Below are 16,408 nucleotides of genomic sequence, written 5' to 3' on the forward strand. Positions count from 1 at the left end.
AGGGAGGTTGAGGATTGGTCCAGAGCCTCACAGTAGGGAAACGGGAGAGCCGGGAGCGGCCCCAGTGTGACTCCAGGGTCCGCATTTCCCTCCCTGCGCTTGGCCTCACGGAAAGAACACAGTCCATGTCCCCGGCTTCCCTCATTCCGGCCCGGGCTTGGCTGCACGGAGTGAATGGGGGCTGGTGCATGGTGTGGGCAGAGAATCGGCAAAGCTGGCCTCTCTGCAAGCAGGTCCAAGTGCCCCCGATGGCTCGCATCTCTGCTTACCGTTCTGGCACTGCCTCCGTCACTGCTTAGGGCTTTGTGTTCCAGCGGTAGTCTATATGTCTGCACGGTTCCACGCTGGTGATGTGGGTTGTTCTCAAGACCAAGGAAAGGGGGCCCTTGGTGCAAGGTGACATGAGAAATTCTGACAGCTAACGTGGCTTGAAGGTTTACTCTGTGTTGGGCACTTCAACACCCGTTATCTGTTCTGTACATCTGTGCATCTGTTCTGTAGCCTAAGTATTATCTTCTGCCTATTTGGGGAATAAAGAAAGGGATGATAAACAAGAATAAGTCGTTTACCTGAAATCATTCAGCAGATAAGCAACAGAGCCAGAATTCAGACTCAGGCTTTGGGACTCCAGAGCATATAATGGTGTCCAGACACATAGTAAGACTATATGTGTTTGCTAAATAAAGGAGGAAGTGCAGACCCAGAAGTCCTGGAAAGAGCCTCTATATGTTACTGACAGCTGAAGGCTATTGACACATATTGATACATTTTCACTCCATTTTCTTTTTTTTAACTAAAAATAACCACCACTGGGTCCCTCCAACACATACTACAAAGTCGTCAAAACCTCTGTTGAATGGGTATTTGGAAAAGTATCCTCTAGAAAGAGAGAGGAGGGGGTCTTGGGCTCTATAGAATCAAGCTCATTGTTTGTTCCAGAACAAGACCACATTCAAGTCAGAAAATACTAAGAGTGTCTCCTCCTCCTTGGGGTGAGGGGTTGGATCTGGACTCAGTCCAGAAGGCAGGTTTCTCTTCCAAACAGGCAGCTGCAGTCTTTGTTCTCAGCCTTCCAGGAAACAGAGCTGCTCTGCCTGGAACAGAATGTTCTAACCTAGAATAGCTCAGGGCTTCCTGTAGGTTCAGGCCCTCTCTGGGCCACCCTTCTGGTTTCCTGTGTGTATTAGTTTCCTCTTGCTGCTGTAACAAACTACCACAAACTTAGTGGCTTAAACAGCACAAACTTCTTATCCTACAGTTCTGTAGGACAGAACTCCCACATGGGTCTCCCTGGGCTAAGATCAGGGTGTCAGCAGGACTGCGTTCCTATTGGAAGCTCTAGGGAAGAGTCTGTTAACTTGCCTTTTCCAGCTTCTAGAGATCATCCATATACCTTGGCTTGTGGCCCCTTCCTCCATCTTCAAAGCCAGCAATATTGCATCTCTCAGTGCCTTTCTTCTGCAGTCACACCTCTCTTCTTCTGCTACCCTCTACCACTTTTAAGGACCCATGTGATTACATTGGGTCAACTCAGATTATCCAGGACAATCTCCCCAATTTAAGGTCAGCTGATTAGCAGCCTTACTTCCATCTGCAAAGTCCCGTTTGCCTTGTAAGGTAACATATTCACGAATTCCAGGGCATGGTCCATTAGGACGTGGACATTTTTTGGCAACAGAGGCATTATTCTGCCAGTCACTCCAGGTTGGCCCTGGCCAAGTATTTTCCTCTGATTTCTCTCAGATGAGAGCAGAAACAAGCTTGGCAAAGTGACTTGCCTGTCTGGAAAGAAGACAGAGCCAACACTTCCAGACATGTTCCAACAGATGTGAAGCATCTGTTGGCTTACTCATGTTTCTAAGGGTGCTTTACTGAGCCAGCCTCAGTTTCCCCATCTCTAGAATGGGTATAATGATAGCTACTTATGGGTCTTCTATGGATATTGACTAAGTGTTGCATCATTTCCCTTCCTTTCTTTTCCATCCTATCAGAATGCGGTGAAAGACCCGTTTTTGAGAGAGGAGCTCAGTATTCCAGAATCATAGGAGGGACGGAGGCTGAGGTGGGTGAGTTTCCATGGCAGGTGAGTATTCAAGCAAGAAATGAACATTTCTGTGGTGGCGCCATCATCAACAAGTGGTGGATTGTCTCGGCGGCTCACTGCTTCCACTCTGAGATCTCGTAAGTACCGAGTCCATCCCCTTGCTTCTGACAGTATGCTCACCTCCCTGGGGAAGCCCCACATGCCCTAGGGAGGAGGAGGCTGTGAACCCAAGGCCGGATCCACTGTGCCCTCTTTGTTGTCACCCAGGACCAGTAACTGTGGCTTCCCTGAGGTCACAAACTGTCCTCTCCAGGGACATCTGTGGCTTGGTGGAGCCAAAGGGCTTGGTCTGTCTACCTCTCCTAGGACAAGTCCTTCTAGGAGGAAATCCTCCTAATTCTGGAGTTCTGGGTTCCTAGGCCATCCGACAACCTACCTCCCTCCTCCTTATAGAGTTTTCTCTGTACTCCAGGCAACTGGTGGAAAATAGAGCATTTACTGATTCCTAATCATGTGCCAGCGACCTGCTAAGAAACTACGTGCATTAACTTATTTAATCATACAAACAACCCTGAGGCAGGTAGAATGAATAATCCCCTTTTAACTCATTCCAACTTACAGAAACCCTGAGGCAGGTAAAATGAACATCCTTATTTTATAGAGAAGGAAACTGAGGTCCAATAAGGTGAGCTGACTCACCCAAGGTACACGCCTAGTAGACAGAAACAGGATTTAAATCCGGTTCCAGCACTTGTGCTTTTCCGCTCCACCACCTCGAGAAAGTTTGAAGATACACAGGAAGACGAACGTGAAAGGGTTAATCAAAAACCTGGGGAAAGTTTCACCCTGTGGTAGCCAAGGAAGCTTGTTGCACCTGCTCCCATGGGGTACTTAAGGACTGGATGTTGGAAAGCTCCTGACCATTCGGCCTAGAGGGAAATTCCTGAATTATTACTGAAGATTCTTTCCGCTTCATCAACGGCAGGTCTGGATTAAATTCTGTTCCTGATTCTTGCATAGGTCTTCAGGTGCATGTGTGCAAGGGTTTATTCCTAGGAGAGAAGACATAGAATCATAGGTCTTGTGCATCTTCAAGTTTATTAGAAAATCCAAATGATTTTCCAAAGTGGTTGCACCCATTTAAATTTCCGCCAGCGGTGTATAAGTGTTAAAATCATCACCAATACTTGCTACTTTTTCAGAATTTTTAATTTTTGCTTTTCTGGTGAAAAGCATGAAATACTATTATAATTGTAGTCTTAATTTGCATTTTTCTGACTACTGCTAAGTTGATATTTGCAAGTTTATTGGTATATTTTCTCTTTTGTAAAGTCTGTTTGAGCTCTGACAATTTTTTTTTTTTAATTTGTAGACTCTCTTCATACATTCTGAATGTTAAACTTTGGCCAGTTGTGTATGTTGCAAACAAAAAAATTCTGTTCCTGAGTCTCTAAATTGCTGGTAGACAAATTGATGTGATAATCCCTTCCTATCTGAGGGCTAGTTTGATCTGTGCCAAGTGGTCTTTTATGGGCTCTTTGGGGGCCCAAAGCTAAGTCCTGTCTTTGCCCTGTGAGGCGGGAGTATCTCATTCACATATCTGGGATGATTCTGGAGCAGCCATAGTGCTATGGTTGGCCACGGTGGCTGTTTCACCCTCCTTCTCTACCTTTTTCAAATGCTCACATCTTCTGAGCAACAGCCCCAGTAGGACAAATTCAAAAGGCCCTTACAGCTACGTGGGATTTAGGGTTTTCAGGCAGAGCAGATTCTGTGCACCTTGTGACTTTCCTTCCCCTCCTATTTCTCTGCCTCTGGTCTCCGCCACCAGGCCAACAGAACTGAGAGTCGTGCTGGGAACGAATAGCTTAAGCAGCCCATCCCTGGAAATAAAGGGGGTCACAAGCATAATTCTGCACAAGGACTTTCAAAAGCTCAACATGGACAATGATATCTCCTTGCTGCTGTTGGACACGCCCATCACATTCAGCGAACTGAAAGAACCCATCTGCATGCCCACAGAGCCCGGCCTCTCCAGGTGGCACAAATGCTGGGTGGCAGGATGGGGGCAGACCCAAACTGGTAAGTAACGGCTCAGCATCTCTTGGGAGCACCTGGGGGAAGAGCCACATCACGGGCGTCTGAGGATGGGCCAGTAGACCTAAAGGAGAGGGGAGAGGGTGACAGGGGAGAGGGCTGAGGAAGGAGGGAGGAGAGAGGGGCTCGCATTGGAGCAAATCCCTGCACACGTGGAACGCACAGAGGCCTGAGCTCAGCCTCTTCCAAGTGCGAAGGAAACATCCCCCAAGGCCCCGGGCTGAGATGCCAGGTGTGGGCCGTCCCTGGGTGTGGTCCTATCCAGCCATCACTTGGCAGTCTCGCTCGTTTCATTGAACATAAACCCTCCAGTTGGCCGGGGGCCGTCTCCTCTGTTGTCTCACATCTCCCTGATTCATGCATTGATGTTTCCCACCTGGTTCCTACAGGCATTCAAGATGCCTGCCCTAGCCTAGACTTTAGAAGGTCCTGGAGTGTTGCCCAGCCATTCTTAGAAATGAGTCTGTTGTTGTTACTTGTTGTGACATCGTTACTTGGCCAAAATCAGAGGAACCTGACCAGGGTGATAAAGGGATTATGAAAGCCCTGCTGGACTGTTCCCAAAATTGGTAGGGGAGGGACGGGAAGAGCACAGCGCTAGCTCAGGCCTGAACCAGACTCCAGGTCCTTAGGGATGCTTTGCAACGACCTGGGGTCTAAGAGGTGGTAGGTATTTCAGGAGTTTGGTAACTAGAGGGTAACTGGTGTAACACTGATTCAAGGCTCTGGGCATGACTCAAAATTTAGAAGTGAGGAGAGGCAGATGGGTTCCTGCACGATTAAGAACACTCAGGGTGGGGCTTCCCTGGTGGCGCAGTGGTTGAGAGTCCGCCTGCCGATGCAGGGGACGCAGATTCGTGCCCCGGTCCGGGAGGATCCCACATGCTGCAGAGCGGCTGGGCCCGTGAGCCATGGCCACTGAGCCTGCGCGTCCGGAGCCTGTGCTCTGCAATGGGAGAGGCCACAACAGTGAGAAGCCCGCGTACCGCAAAAAAAAAAAAAGAACACTCAGTACGGAGAAGTCTTTTGAAATCTCCGTGTGGTAGAAGTTATTGAGATGGAGAGAAGTCCAAACAAATTCCTGGAAGCTGGCAGTCCAGGAAGGGCCTTGGCAAACCCCCTGTAAAGTCTCTCAACCAACCTAGCTTTGTCTGGGGGACCTGAAAGCTTTTTTCACTGGGAGTGCAAACCCAGTTTCAGCGGCCCTGGGTTAGAGGTGTCACACTCACATAACAGAAAGTAGCGAGAGGCAAATATGCTGAAGAGGCAGGCTTATGCTGAGAATCGATCGAAAGCCACTTCTAAGAAGTCAAGTCTGTAGCGCTGTTGGAGCCAAGATGGAAGTCTTCTTGGAGACAGGAATATGATTTTGAACGGGAGGGATAACTCAAGTAGGTGGGGACTTGTTTGGAAGAGCCTGGGGTGGTGGAGTGATTTGGAGTAAATTGCGTGGGATTACTGGAAGAACATGGAGAGTGAGGGTCTGTGAAAATGTGAAGAAAAGGTGGATGTGTGGCTGGCGGGACACTGGGCTGGCTGGTCTAGGGCACGTCAGCTGCATTATCGGCACTGAGGCTCCTGTCCAGTGACCTTTCTAAAGGGCCTTCTCTATGGGTCAGGTCTCCCACAGCCTATGGAGATAGAGCTGATGAAAGTGCCCATGACCATCATGGATTGGGAGAAGTGTTTAAAGGAATTTCCAAGACTTACCAAAAATATGCTGTGTGCTGGATACGAGAATGAGACCTATGATGCTTGCCAGGTAACTTGGATGTATCCCCTCCATCCCCTCCGGCTGCCAATGTAAAGGCATCCTCTCTCCATGGGGAAGAGACAATAAGAGTTTGGAAAATGTGTGGGAATCAGGCTTAGATATGGGAATGGAGACATGGATTCAGGAATACTTACTGTCAGGTCCGTGGAATATCAGTGCTTGCCTGGAAGTCAGTATGCAGCAACCCTGCATAAATATTTCTGGTCTTCTCCAGGTAGGCCCCCAAGACTTTTTCCATTTCTGAGACTTCTTTAGAAAACAAAAAGCCAGGGAAGATTTGAGATCCATACAAGGAATTATTTTACTTTATTAATTTTAGCTACCTTTGTTGAGTGCACTAAACCCTGGGATTCAACAATTGATGAGACATGATCTCTTGCCTAAAGGAGCCCACAGTCTCCTGGGCAGGCAGTTGGGTAAACAATCATAGTGTATTGGATAATGCCTGTGAGTTTCACCGAAGAAAAGTCTGGTAGCTTAGTTTCTCTTTAATAAAATTAACACAAAAATTTAAAAAGAAAAACATTTTTTGATTGATAGTAGAAGAAACAGGGGAAAACCCCGCATAATTTACCTTCCTCTGGCTCTAAGGATGGGAAGGATACATCTTGGGAAGGATCACGCTGGGGAGCCCACCTAGTCCTACTCATTGGATCTGGTTACTGGTATAAAACTGTAAGTGCAGATGTTAAATGTTCTCCAGAGTGAGGAAAAGGCTGTCTCACAGAAGGGCTGTGAGGTAAGAAAGAGTGAACACTAACAGCAATGGCACCAGGTTTAGAAGGAGTCCCCCACGAGGTGGTGAATACCATGAGGACCACAGAGAGAGACAGAATCAATGTCACACGAGCCCTGTGTTTTCCCCACATTCTGGATAGTTTAAAGCATTACAAAACAAGACAGACGATTGGGACTTCTGGTTCGGGACAAGATGGAGTAGACACATTTCTCTTGATCCCTTCCACTGAATACAGCTAAAAGCACTGGACATTATATTGTGAAACAAAAATAAAGGCTCCAAAATGTGAAGAGAAGATGAAATGGGAAACAAATATCCTAATACTTAAGGAATGACACAGCAGTGAATTCCTTGGGTTTTCTTTTTGCCTCTTATATCCCAGCCTGGATGGTAGTACATAACAGCTCAGCATCTCCTGGGAGCAGCTGGGGGAAAAAACGCCATGGACACAGACAAACTAACAAAACAAAACAAAACAAGATAGCCTTCCTCTCTTTGGACCAGGAAAAGGGCAGCCTAACAAGGTGGAAACTTATAAACAATAATCATTCTATTCCAGCAAAACACCAGGAAAAGCCCCACAGTGCTCCTACCCCAGCAACCAAGGTCGAGCGGACAATCTCACCTTCCCCGCCTCCCCCTGCCCAGTATGGTGGTGTCAGAGGAGGCTGAGTGGAAAGCCATGACTTTAAGTACAATCTAGTCATAATGAGCCATGCCCTGTCCCCCTCAATGTCAGTGGAGGCCACCTGAGGAGCTTGGGCTCCCACCCAGGGGTAGCTGCACCCTGCTCCTCCCCTTGGTGTCATAGCTGGCCTGAGTGGTGGGTCAAGACTTCCACCCCAATTCAATGGAAAGGAGTTGGCATCCCCCTTCCCTGACTCCAGCTTCATAAGAGGCCTGTTAAAACAGAAGATTCATATGAAAACACAAGTCTCATAACCTATTACTCAAGACAGGATCTGTAATAGGTAGAATAGAGGGTTTCACTAATATACATGGATTCCATTTATTAATACACATAGTATAAGGAAAAATAAAGCTAAAAATCTGAGTAAAGAATTTTTTTAAAAAAATTGAGAACCATTAATTCCTAGAATAAATTCAATTAAAACAAAATGGATCATGCACTTAAATGTAAAACTACAAAAGTTTTTTAGAAAAAAAAACTAGAAAGTCTTTGGGACATAGAGTAACACCAAAACCACAACTCATAAAAGGAAAAATTGATCAAATGGACCTCATCAAAATTAAAAACTTTTCCTTTATGAAAGACCATATTAAGAGGATGAAAAGACAAGCTACTGACTGGGAGATAATATCCAACAAAGAAACTATACCTAGACTATATAAAGAACTCTTGCAGTCAACTGTAGAAAAACGTACTATCCAACTCAAAAATGGGCAAAAGACAAGAATAGACATTTGGCTGAAGAGGATATACAGATGGCAGATAAGAAAATGAAACGGTGTTCAACATCATTAGCCGTCAAGCAAATGCAAATTAAAACCACAATCAGGTATCACTATACACCTCAGAATGGCTAAAATTAAAAAATAAAAAATAGTACCACCACCAAATGCTGATAAGAATGTAGAGAAACTGGATCACTCGTATATTGCTTGGGGGAGTTTAAAATAGTCTAATCACTCTGGAAAACAATTTTGTAGTTTCTTTAAAAACTGAACGTGCTCTTGCCATATAACCCAGCAAATGCCATTCTTGGGCGTTTATTCCAGAGAAATGAAGGCTTGTGTTCACACAAAAACCTGTACAGGAGTGTTTATAGCAGATTTACTCATAATAGACCAAAATTGGAAACAAATGTCCTATAAGACGTGGATAATTAAATACACTGATAATTAAATATACTGCATCTATTCCATGCAATACCACTCAGCTGTTACAAGAAGCAAACTATTGGTTCATGCAACCACGTAATGTGTCCAGAGACTCATGCTAGGTGCAACAAGCTGACCCCCAAAGGTCCCACACTGTGTGATTCCATTCACATATCATTCTTTATTAAAAAATTTTTATTGGAGTGTAGTTGATTTATAATGTTGTTAGTTTCTGCTGTACAGCAAAGTGAATCAGTTATATATATATATATCTCCACTCTTTTTTAGATTCTTTTCCCATATAGGTCATTACAGAGTATTGAGTAGAGTTCCCTGTGCTATACAGTAGGTTCTTATTAGTTATCTATTTTATATGCAGCAATGTGTATGCGTCAATCCCAATCTCCCAGTGTATCCCTCCCTACCACCCCGCTTCCCCCCGGATAACCATAAGTTTGTTTTCTACATCTGTGACTCTATTTCTGTTTTGTACCATTTGTACCATTTTTTTAGATTCCACATATAATCGATATATGATATTTGTCTTTCTCTGTCTGACTTACTTCACTCAGTATGCAATCTCTAGATCCATCCATGTTGCTGCAAATGACATTATTTTGTTATTTTTTATGGCTGAGTAATATTCCACTGTATATATGTACCACATCTTTATCCACTCCTCTGTCAATGGACATTTACATAACACTCTTGAAATGACAAAATTATAGAAAGGGAGAACAGCTTAGTGGTTGCCAGGGCTTAAGGAGGGTTTAGGGGTAGAAGGAAGTGGATAGAGCACTAAAAGGGCAACATGAGGGACCCTCGTGATGATGGACATGTTCTGTGTATTGACTGCATCAATGTTAACACCCCAATTGTGCTATTGTACTATATGTAGTTCTACAAGATGGTATCATTGGGGGAAACGTGTAAAGGGTACATGGGATCTTTCTGTATTATTTCTTTCAACTGCACATGAATCTCCAGTTATATCAAACTTAAAAAACAAAGAGGAGACAAAGCTTCCCAATAGCAATGGTTAAATGAAGATCTCAGATCCTAGCCATGCCACAGACATAGGGAGTAGCCAATTCATACTGGCGCAGGAGTCAAAGGGCTCCAATATCAATTGAAAAGGGGAAAACAACATTTAATAGTATGATTGGAAAGAGAGAGCATTCCAGGGAGAATTGGGGGAAAATCACGGAGGCTTGAAAAAGTAGCTTGTGTTCAGGGAACTTTCAATATCTCAGAAGCCAGTGATAACAAGGGTTGAGTGTGGAGAGGTAAGCAGAGCAGGTCACTAGGGCAGGGTTGCCAGCGTGGGAGACTAGAGGTGGTCCCAGGCTGCTCACCCTCCTCAGTATTCACACCTATCCTTTCAGTCTTTTCCATTCATCACCATCCCATATTCAAATGGTCAAAACCAACTGCAGCAAACAATCAAGTGTCACCTTTGATGACATTTTCTGTCCCCTTTGCTTCAGTGGCTGGATCTACCATCTGGAGTCTAGGATTTTTGCTCCAATCCCTCCCCTATCAAAATGCACTTTAATGAAAGCTTCTAAAATTAATCATCTATTACTTGAGTGCCATAAATAAATGCGCTGTTATCGTTTTAAGCCTTTTTGAAGAAAAAAATTGTGAAAAGCTTTGCTCTCTGTTTAGAAAGCTTTCTATTGCTGAGAATAAGCTGACAGTGATCCAGGCAAGGAAACTTTTCTGAAATTATATAATATTATCATCACTTAAATCCAGGTAAGCCAGGCAGAAAGTCCCCTAGGGTTTAAAAGTAATTGCCTTTAAAAATAAAATCACACTTTTATACTTAGCAAACTTGAATAAAACACATAATCACATAATGAAGGGAAATTATAATTTTATGATGGAAACATTTAAATATGTTCCAAGTAATAGCAATAAGATTATGCTGTACTTAAAATACAAATTCAAATCAACTGAATTTTGTGGTTTACTTTTTCCAGTGCTTTTCCTCTTTGTAATCCTCTAAGGTTACACTATGAAAAAACAAAAATCAGTTTCCCCCACTCACTCTTCCTGTCAAATTCTTATTCATCCTTCAAACAAAACGCTTTGAAGGCTATCCTGGCAGACCCTTCCCTCGACAGAGTCAATTCCTCCCCACCCTGTACTGCTTCCATATCTTCTTCCCACTTCTCCTGTTTCATCAAATGCAGTTGATCCTGTTTGTTTGCATTGTTGTCTCCCTCCCTAGACCATAAGGTCTTGTATCCCAAGTGCCTAACAGTTAGTTTTTCCTCCTTGAAGATGTGTTCAGGGGAAGGAGCAGATCTCTTCTGACTTTCCATTTTCTAATTATAAAATGAGACTCAAAATACCTACCTCACAGAGATGTGGGATGAAGGCGTGGTTGAGAAAGAAAAGTCAGGGGACCAACGCTGGGCCTCGTACATCATGTCCAGGCAGTGTTGATCCTCCTCCTTCCCCTTAGATCCCATTCCCGGTCCTGTTGATGACCATGGAAAAGGAGGCCATCTCTCCGCTGAGAAAGAAAGGCCACTTGAACAATTATAGCTCCCCAGAGGGAAAGGACATGTGCTTTGGCATCAGGAAGACCTGGTTCCAGCTTTGGCCCCAAAACACCACGTAACCCTGAGGAAGCCCTTCATCCTCCTTCAGCTTCATCTTCCCTGTATTAAAATGGACAAAAGGAAGCCATATATGTGTGTGGGCCACGGTGGGGACTTGGTACATACTTTCATATAAATAGATAATCATCTGAGTCATAGACCCAAGTGATTCCACCCTGGAGGGGTCACATAGTCAGAAAAGCTTAGCTCACTTGCCCCCTGAAACACCCACAGCAAAGAATTAAAAAGAGACATCCTTCTCCCACACGCCTCCGGAAGAACATCAAAGGAGACCCAGTTCAGGGCTTCCCTGGTGGCGCAGTGGTTGAGAGTCCGCCTGCCGATGCAGGGGACACGGGTTCGTGCCCCGGTCCGGGAGGATCCCACATGCTGCGGAGCAGCTGGGTCCATGAGCCGTGGCCGCTGAGCCTGTGCGTCCGGAGCCTGTGCTCCGCAACGGGAGAGTCAAAGGAGACCCAGTTCACATGCACAGGCCTAACAGCACCCCTCGCATCCTCTTTTCATTCCTTCCCTTTACAGCTCTGTCCAGAGCTTCTGATTTAAGACCCGCAAATCTGTTCCCCACTCTTCCTCAGCCTGGGCAACAGGTCCTCCATGTTCCAGTTCCCTCTCTGTGTGCCATGCATGGAGTGTGTGCATGCCCACGCTCTACATACCACGATTCCTGGAGCCAGGCTGAGTGCTGCACATGCCCCGCGTGCAGCCACGACAGGGTGGGTGTTGATCTGCAATGATGTCATTCCCCTGGGCGGCCTGGGGTCGGGAGGTCCGTGAACCCTCTTCCATGAGTGAGCTGTACTCCGCCTCAGATGGACAGGTTCAGATGGGACTCGCTGCTGATCTGTGTTCTCTGTCCACAGGGTGACAGCGGGGGGCCTCTCGTCTGTACCACAGAAGCTGGCAAGAAGTGGTACCAGGTGGGCATCATCAGCTGGGGAAAGGGTTGTGGACGGAAGAACATTCCAGGAATATACACCTTGTTAGAAAACTACCACTCCTGGATCAAGAAGGTGACTGAGTTAGAGGGAAGGCCCTTTAGTGCTGAGAAAACGACAGCCTCTCCCAGACAAAAATCAAAGAACTCTCAGGCTTCGGAATTCCTGGAGCCAGGCAGCCCCAGATTCTGGCTGCTGCTCTGCCTTCTGCCCTGCATGGTGTTTTAAGCTAGGTTTCTACAAATAATAAAATAGATGCTATTCTTTTTTTTTTTTAATTTATTTATTAATTTATTTATTTTGGCTGTGGTGGGTCTTCGCCTCTGTGCGAGGGCTTTCTCTAGTTGTGGCAAGCGGGGTCCACTCCTCATCGTGGTGCGCGGGCCTCTCACTATCGCGGCCTCTCTTGTTGCGGAGCACAGGCTCCAGACGCGCAGGCTCAGTCGTTGTGGCTCACGGGCCCAGTTGCTCCGTGGCACGTGGGATCCTCCCAGACCAGGGCTTGAACCCGTGTCCCCTGCATTAGCAGGCAGACTCTCAACCACTGCGCCACCAGGGAAGCCCAGATGCTGTTCTTTACCCAAGGAGAGTGTGTGAGAATGAACCACCAGCAGAGGGACTGACTACAGATTGGAGGTCAGGGCTAGGAGCCGAGGCTGCCAACAGAGAGCAGGAGCAGAAGTCAGGTAGGCTGGAGCCATGGTTCGGGGACTGGGCTTTGGGTCCCTGCAATAGTCATGACTCTCTCCATTGCAGGTGAGTTCACAAGCTCAAACCGTCTAAAGCCAAAAAGCGTTGTTTATAGAGGTACATAACAGAAAAACAAAGCAAAACAAGAAACAGGAGTGGTGTGTTGATTGCCTTCAGGCATGGCTGAATCCAGGGGCTCCGTAGATGTTAACACGGATCACTTCTCAAAAGGAGCTTCCAAGCAGTGGCTATCATGACCACTGGTGCCTTTAGTTTGTATCCCACCAGCTTAGCAGCTCCAACAGAGAGAGCCTTGTTCTTGATAATTCCAGCAAAAGCCTGTGGTCTTGCTCTCTTGACACACAGGCCCGCAGCCCATTGCTGCTCCAGTCACTGTGGCCAACAGTGGCACATTTCTAGGCTAGGCCCGAGTCACATGCCCATGCCAGGAACCAGCAAAGGACCAGCCGTCCAGAACCATGTGCCCTGATTGTGGGTGCAGGTGATGCACCCACACAAAAATCAGGATGCTGGGAACAGATAAAAGGGTCTGGCTACTGGAGATGCCATTTGATGCATTCTGATTGACTGACCTCCTGGACAGCCGAATCCCAGGCTCTCAGGAGCTCCCGAAGAAACAAAGAAATGACGTCAGAGACTGTTGCTTTAAGACCATTGGAAGAGCAGGGTTAGAGTGGGAAAAGGGAGAACTAGGAAGTGTTTTCTCTCACAGTCTCTTTCTGAAGAACGATCGTCACTGCTGTAGGTCATGGAAGAGCCCAAGCTTTGCGTTTCCTCAGTTGCCACTTCATCTTGACTGGGAGCCCAGGGAATCCAATAAGGACCAAAACCAGAGGGATGAGGCACATGGCAGCCCCGAGTCGTTCAGTGCTTGAGTCGTCTTGAGAGCTCACAGTGTTGACTGCCAGGGGGGATGCAGCTCCTCTCCTCAAGGAGCTTCCTGACAAATGGTGATGCAGCTACACCCAACGCTTCCACTTGAGTGTTAGAGGGTGTGGGGAATCCTGCAGAGTGCAGGGGGCCATCACCAGGAGCTGGCAGGACCCGGAAGCCTCCTCAGACGGGCTGAACCACGGAGAAGGATCGGCGGAAGGGAAAAGCGAGGTCTTTCCAAGCATGGAAAGAGAGCAAATGAAGGGCAAGCAGGAGATGAGCGACGTCAGCTTGGCTCGAGAATAACCTACAGTGAGAACTGGTAACAAGCTGAGGGCAGGGAGAAAAGGGAGCAGACCCTTCTCCAAAGAGGGGGCTCCCAAGACAGAGAATGAAAGTAAGATGATTAAAAAGGGGGATGGGGGGCTTCCCTGGTGGCGCAGTGGTTGAGAGTCCGCCTGCCGATGCAGGGGACACGGGTTCGTGCCCCGGTCCGGGAAGATCCCACATGCCACGGAGCGGCTGGGCCCGTGAGCCATGGCTGCTGAGCCTGCGCGTCCAGAGCCTGTGCTCCGCAATGGGAGAGGCCACAACAGTGAGAGGCCCGTGTACTGCAAAAAAAAAAGGGGGGGGGTGGGGCTGAGGAAAAATTAAGGTTGCTCAAGAGAGAGGTGAAAATAAGTTGTCTCAGAATAAATGTAAGCCTGGGCACTTTGTTAGTGCTAACGTGGGGGGCTAACATAAAATACCATTTGAAGGATACCTGGGGGAGTGCAATGGTTACTTTTATGTGTTAACTTGGAGGGTGGTTTTGGATGAGATTCACATTTAAATGGGTGAACTTTGAACAAGCAGATTGTCCTCCATAATGTGGGTGGGCCTCATCCAATTAGCTGAAGTCCTGAATAGAACAAAAAGACCAGCCTCCTCAAGCAAGAGGGCGTGTCTCCAGCAGACTGCCTGTGGATTTCGTCCACACTTCTGTCTCTCCTGGCTCTCCACCTGCACCTCAGCTCTCCTGGGTGTGGAGCCTGCCAGCCCACACTGCAGATCTGACCTTGCAGATCTCCCTAATCACATGATCCAATTCCTCATAACAAATACACCCACACAGACACATACCCACACACAGTGCCTTACACCTTTCTCTGGAGAACTCTGACTAATACAGATTTTAGGACCAAGAGTGGTTCTAGAGAAACAAAATCTTAAAGATGGATTTTCTGAATTGGTGCTGTGATTTCTAGAATTAGCTCTCTAGTCAGATTAGATTGAAAGACACTAATGACTCTATTTCCAGTAGTAAAAAGAGCACTGACAGTCCATGAAGTGACGGGGCAAGAGAGATAAGCAAAGTATCACCACTGGAAATTCCTAATCCAGCACTCGTGAGAAGCTAGGATCTGGGTGACCATGTGTATGATACTTTCAAACATTTTTTTCAAACTGACGAGTATGATGAAATTGGCTGGTGGTTTCTAATGTTACTGGACAAAGGGGGAAAGAAAAGGATGAGCTCAGGGATTCGAATTCCTAGCTCAAGGGCCCCGTAAATGACCTGGAGGCTTCTATGTCTGCCCTGAAGGAGACCCTTACCCGCTGTAGCCACAGGGCTGGGATTGCTGAAAATCAGACCCGCAATCTCCCCCTGTGACTGGCTGAATTACAATGCGAGTTGAACTCCCAGCCTCCCAGGGTGTCTCCTGCTAAACCCAGGCCACGGACTGGGAAGGAATGGGATCCTGCAAGTTGGAATGGGGGTGTGTGGGAAGACCCTGATGGAGCTGGGGAACTTGAACCCTAAATTCTGATGCATCTCCTCTGCCAGTGGCAGCTGTCTCTCTGTCCCCAGGAGAAGTGGCCTCTCCACCCCGGCCCGTCCCAGGGTATTAACCCTGCGTTACCTGCGGAAAGGGTAATGACCGCCCCTGAGGCAGCTGACAAGCAAGACACTGCTGGTTCTCCCCAGTGTCGACCCCACCACCGCTCTTGGCTTCTAGACCTCTGAGCAGACTCAAGTCCCAGCAGCCGCTAAAATGAGGTACAAAGCGTGACCCGTGAGGAGATGCACTACCCTCTGCGTTTTCTAACTCCTGCAGATAGAAACCCGGGCCACACGTGTGGGGATGGGTATTAAGGCTGTGGGATAAATCGTGGAAGGAATGTAAAGTTGGATCAGGCGGCATTTATTGCCACGGGCTCACTAAGCAGGGATTCTGCATCTAACTTTGCATCTTGGGGAGGAAGAAAGGGCTCTAACAGTTTGCTTCACTGCTTGGCTGAAATATGGCCAAAAGGAGACCCACAGTGAGTGAATTAGAATTGCGAGACCTGCTTTGGTTTAATGTAAAAAAAAAGGGATTCCATGACTTAGGGAGACGGGAATGTTCGAGTGAGTTTGTCATATGAAACCTACTCACTTCCCCACCCTGGGAAGGTCCAGAAGACATGCCTTTCACCACGACTGTGAGAGATAAACTTGAGAGGGAAGCCCTGGCATCCCTGGCTCTTCTCTGTGGGCCAGACTTCACAGAGGGAACTGAATTCACGGAATTGGGAAACGTAACCACAATGAGGGTGATTGGATCCATGGTGGCAGGGACCAGAGGCGTCACTCAAGCCCCGAAGGCAGGGAGGGAAGGGTCCCTGTGACGGACAGCAGGGTCAATGCCGCAATCAGAAGGGCCTGAGTCCTGCAGACCGATGGCTGGCTAGTTCGTCATGGGGTTCCTAGAAGTGAAATAGATAGGAAGCCTACTA

General features: G+C 47.1%; 1 protein-coding gene across 1 annotated transcript in view; it reads left to right on the top strand.

Moving 5' to 3' along the window:
• The window catches only part of PRSS55 (serine protease 55), a gene marked incomplete at both ends in the record, with an annotated part of 33,599 nt that extends 19,645 nt beyond the window's left edge, over window positions 1–13,954 (top strand). The window contains 6 exon segments of the mRNA XM_082626741.1: window positions 1,992–2,181; window positions 3,876–4,126; window positions 5,761–5,903; window positions 11,990–12,265; window positions 12,267–12,292; window positions 13,786–13,954. Coding sequence (XP_082482867.1) covers window positions 1,992–2,181; window positions 3,876–4,126; window positions 5,761–5,903; window positions 11,990–12,265; window positions 12,267–12,292; window positions 13,786–13,954 — 1,055 coding nt within the window.
• Window positions 13,955–16,408: the final 2,454 nt, after the last annotated feature.

The sequence above is a fragment of the Mesoplodon mirus genome (genome assembly GCF_964341445.2).
Source record: "Mesoplodon mirus genome assembly, chromosome: 1".
Classification (NCBI taxonomy): Eukaryota; Metazoa; Chordata; class Mammalia; order Artiodactyla; family Ziphiidae; genus Mesoplodon; species Mesoplodon mirus.